The 4,627-nt window shown below is 38.7% G+C and overlaps 1 protein-coding gene across 1 annotated transcript; it reads left to right on the top strand.

The window, feature by feature from the left end:
* Positions 1-16: 16 nt before the first annotated feature.
* On the top strand, positions 17-4,102 carry LOC113215025 (CYFIP-related Rac1 interactor B; the record flags this gene model as incomplete). The annotated part of the gene is given in 7 exon segments (XM_052272901.1): positions 17-241; positions 317-453; positions 539-757; positions 841-920; positions 1,010-1,136; positions 1,231-1,301; positions 1,414-4,102. Coding segments are annotated over 7 exon segments (926 nt in total), but the record flags the coding sequence as incomplete, so codon positions are not given.
* Positions 4,103-4,627: the final 525 nt, after the last annotated feature.

Raw genomic sequence — 4,627 nt, 5'->3', positions numbered from 1 at the left:
TTAAATATAATATCAGATGCTCAACCTACTGAAAGCGAGCGGGAAACTTTCGAGGAAGTGCAGCAGGTATTGCGTAACTCTGAAGCCATTTTGAATGAAATTCAATGCTACAAAGGAGCTGGCAGAGAAATTAGAGAAGCCATTGCAAATCCAAGTGACGAATATCAAACTAAAGCTTGGTCTGCAGTTTTACCTCTTGTGTCAAAACTGAAAAGATTTTATGAGTTTTCATTGGAGCTGGGTGAGTAATATTTGACTTTCAACTTTTTCAATTTTAAATGAAACATTATTTTACCTATTCCATTCATTTTTGTAGATGCTGTTGTTCCCAAAATCCTCTTCCAGTTGTGTTCTGGTCCTATGGTCCCCACTCAACATCTTGAGACACAACAGGCTCTTGTGAAGCAGTTTGCCGAGATACTTGAATTTGTTCTTAAATTTGATGAACATAAGGTTGGCTGTCTGGTTTTATTTTCTGAATCTGTCAGATGTTTTTAATAAGTCTTTTAATCTGGAATTATTTTTTTCCATATTTTAGATGAAAACACCAGCAATACAAAATGATTTCAGTTATTATCGTCGCACTTTAACAAGACAGAGAATGTCAAGTCTATCCAGCTTGGCATGCAGTGAAATTAGTGACGTAGATGAAAGGGAGGTGTCCAATGAACTGGCAAACCATATGTCACTTTTCTATGCCCATGCAACACCTATGCTGCGAACACTGAGTGAAGCAACTACTAGATTTGTTTCCCAGGTCAGTAAATATTTTATATTAATTTGGTTGTTCCCTACAATTGAAGTATAATGCAAAACCTGCCATTTCAATTTAATTTTTAGAACTCGGACATACCTATTGAAAACACAACAGAGACCTTGAGCACAATGGCCAAGGTGTGCTTGCGGATGCTAGAAAGCCCGTATGTTCTCATTATCTTTATCTAAATAAATTAAAATTTTACCAGTAAATTTCTCTAGCAGGGTTTTTAAAACTAAAAAATCTTTTCAGGAATATCATTTCACAGTTTCAGCGAGAAGAAACACAGTTGTTTGTTCTGAGAGTCATGGTTGGATTGGTTATTTTATATGACCATGTTCATCCAAATGGAGCATTTGTAAAAGCTGCAAATGTCGATGTAAGAAAGCCTTATTTTGCCAACAACTATTGATTTGAACTTGAAGAAAATAAGTCTTTCACATTGAAATATAATGTAAATGTGTCTCTTATAGGTGAAAGGATGTGTGAAGCTGCTCAAAGATCAACCAGCTGCAAGGTCAGAAGGTCTCTTGAACGCTTTAAGGTAAATTCTCTATTATCAACTTGGAGGCATTATGTTAAATGAGACTAAGAGATACGAAGCAATGCATATTTTATTTTATCTTGTATGTAATGGTCACTCTTTGCAATTGCAGGTACACCACCAAACATTTAAATGAGGAAGGAACACCAAAGAATATAAAAAATCTTTTAGCTGTATAGTGTTATATATCTTGTATGGTCTCTTCTTTATCTTGCTGTGCTTTCTTGCACAGCAATAGCAACAGCGTCTTTGGCAGTATTCATTTAATCTAAGACCACCCGTCCCCCCCCCCCCTGCATTTTCCCAATTTTCCCTACCACTGCATAGCCTTTTCTGTATTAGATTACAGGGGTTCCCTAAAAATCTTGCAATGTCTATGTGTATCATATTTTCGTGAACCATCTACAATTTTCCCTGTTGAATGTAACTTAAATCAGAGATTTATAGCTTTAATTATGGGTGTTGTATAATGAGAGTTAAAACATTATTATTGATGCAGAATTGAGAAAGCTTTCTCATTTTGCTTTGTGATCTTTTGTCTTACCTGGTTGTGAAGTATTTCTAAGCCTCTTTTCAGTTAGGAAAGGGGTCTAAGTGTTCATTTTTAATTTTCTTTTCTTTTTTTATATATATTTTGCGGTATGGTAGATATTGTTTGTTCAAGATAAGGTAAAATAGTTACCATTTGATAAAGGAGCAAACTGTTCATGACACATCCTTTTGGAAAGAGTTATTGTATAAGCTTTGTTTGTAAGATACATTAAGTTCAAATGTGAGATTTATGAGGAGTCAGTACAAGCAAGGAAGCACAAATGAATGCAATGAATGCATGCTAGGGGCAGAACGATGACGGTGAACAAACAATATTTCACTTTATAACCCTAGTCTATATTTCAGTACATGAATACCTATAAGGATACCCTAACATTATTTTTACCCTTCGTACTAATGCTGGGAGTACTACTGTTACCTTTCATGGTTATTCAACCAGTTGCATGTAATACGTGTGTTAAAGTTCTTCCTAATGCATCCCAAATCTAATCTGTTTTTCTAACAAACAATGCTTACCTTGTTTAATGAGTTTAAATGATGCTTGAATAGCTTCTGGGAGCATACTTTAACTTGTCATTTCATGCATTAAGTTTTTTAGCTCACGTACGTGGTCCAAAATCCATAGTTTTTGTTAACAACATCAATTGTATGTTTTCTACTCAAACAGCTCAATTTTTCACCCCTCCCCTTATGTATCTAAATTATCTCCTTGTGATCACTTATGAATTATTTTTGATGACCATTTTGCATTTTTGAAATGAAATTTTGGTTGCCAAAGACCATCTAGTTGACTTGAAAAAATGTGTAACCTGTCAGATGTATGTCACTTCCAAGCTGTATCTCATTTGTGTGGTGTTGGTCAATATCCTAGAAGTACCGCAATGTTTTTTTCCACTGCCATTCCTCAATAGTAATATATGTGTTCACATTGAAGGTCTCTTCTTGTATTAGTACATTTTTGATAATGCAGCACCCACATCCAGTGGTTATTCATCCATATCTTATTCAACGCTTGAAATTTTTCAATCAATAAATTTTGAGCCTCACTTGGGTTCTTTGATATCCTGCATAAGATGATGTACTGCATAGATTCCACAAATGCATTTTTTTTTCTTTACGTCTAGCCGAAGTTTATATACCTAACAACTATGCCAAATTGTTGCAGATGTTCCTGAGTGTTGAGTAAATTTTGTTAATGGTTTATACATATAAAGAAAGACTTTTGAATGTCCTGCATAGTATGGTTCTTACCACGTAACTTATGTTATGATGTGTAGTATTTCTAACCAAATCTTGAAGGAGTAGTGTCACCAATTGTTTGTTAAAGGACTTTTGCCTTGTTAAGCTTGATACTTTTTGTTAAATTAGGAAAGTCCTGTTTGGTTTCATTTATTATAATTATGCTCCATGACCAATTTAACATAATAACCATTTATTTTGAGTTTGACCTGAGTTTTAAGAAAATGTAACAAATGTTAATTGTTAGGACTAGAGATATAAAACACACAAGGTGCAATGAGTTTGTAAGTCACACTCGCCAGTCCTTGGTTTTTGGACAGACATTATAGTTGTAACAGGCTGTGTTTTACATTTCTAGTTCAAAATTTTTTATGACCTGTGTTATTGTATTGTTATGCATACGTACATCACCCTCTCAACTGATTGATGGACTGGGTGTAGGTGATGCTTCAACACTTGATTCTTGAAGTATGCATTCATTATTAATTTTTTTCCCTGCATGTAGTAGCTCAGTGACACCATGTCTTGTCTTAGTTTAATACACTTTCCAGATTGCACCTTTTGAATTTCTTGTGGACGTCCAGGCACTGTGACTACCATGGTGTCACACTTTATTTCAATTGACAGGAAGAGTATTTGTATTTGTGATCTTATTAACATTTGATCTATGATCAACGTTATTTTAAGTCTGACTAAACCTAAGATAATATCCAAATCATAAAAGACAATTCATAATGTATGGGGTAAAGTTAATGTATGGTGCTAACGCTATGTGGGGCTTCCGCAATGCATATAAATACAAGCGTTGTCTATTTTTTTCTATGTCAAAGAGTAGAGGGGCCTGGATGCAGGTGAAGGGATTATGAAGTGTGGTGGATTGATGAGAGATAGCAAACAGCAGGAAAGAGTAACGACATTTTATGACTTTGCACCGAAAGTAATGTTTTCTGTGTTCTCAAAATATGCTTCCAAATACAAACTCTGTCAAAATAAAATTTTAAATTCTTTGATCTGTTTGTCGGTTTCTTTCCTTCAAGAAGCGTGGCCGAGATGTGACAGCGCTCGTGTGTGAATCGGTGAAATAATGCAGCAAACGGCAACTACGTCGGAAATGAGACTAACTCCCGCTGCTATAGTCTGGCCAGCCAAACCTTGTGCGCGTCTGGCGACCGACTGAGGACCGGAGCGCGCTCCGCTCTCCGCCGGGCTGCTCCCGGCCCGGCGCCCGGCGGGGCTTCGGCCGCCGAGCCCAGCCGAGCGGGCATTCGGCTCGAGCCCGGCGGGGTGGGGGAAGGCGCGGGGGGAGTAGGGAGGGAGAGGGGGGGGAGCCCCCCACCCCGCCGGGCTCGAGCCGAATGCCCGCTCGGCTGGGCTCGGCGGCCGAAGCCCCGCCGGGCGCCGGGCCGGGAGCAGCCCGGCGGAGAGCGGAGCGCGCTCCGGTCCTCAGTCGGTCGCCAGACGCGCACAAGGTTTGGCTGGCCAGACTATATCCGGTCCGCTGCGCCTTCCTTCCGGTCCGCCCGGGCCGGGTCGAG

Source organism: Frankliniella occidentalis, unplaced genomic scaffold (assembly GCF_000697945.3).
Source record: "Frankliniella occidentalis isolate FOCC.00 unplaced genomic scaffold, Focc_3.1 Scaffold229, whole genome shotgun sequence".
In the NCBI taxonomy this organism is placed as follows: Eukaryota; Metazoa; Arthropoda; class Insecta; order Thysanoptera; family Thripidae; genus Frankliniella; species Frankliniella occidentalis.
Note: the sequence above shows the minus strand (reverse complement) of the source record. Positions and strands in the feature narration are given on the sequence as shown.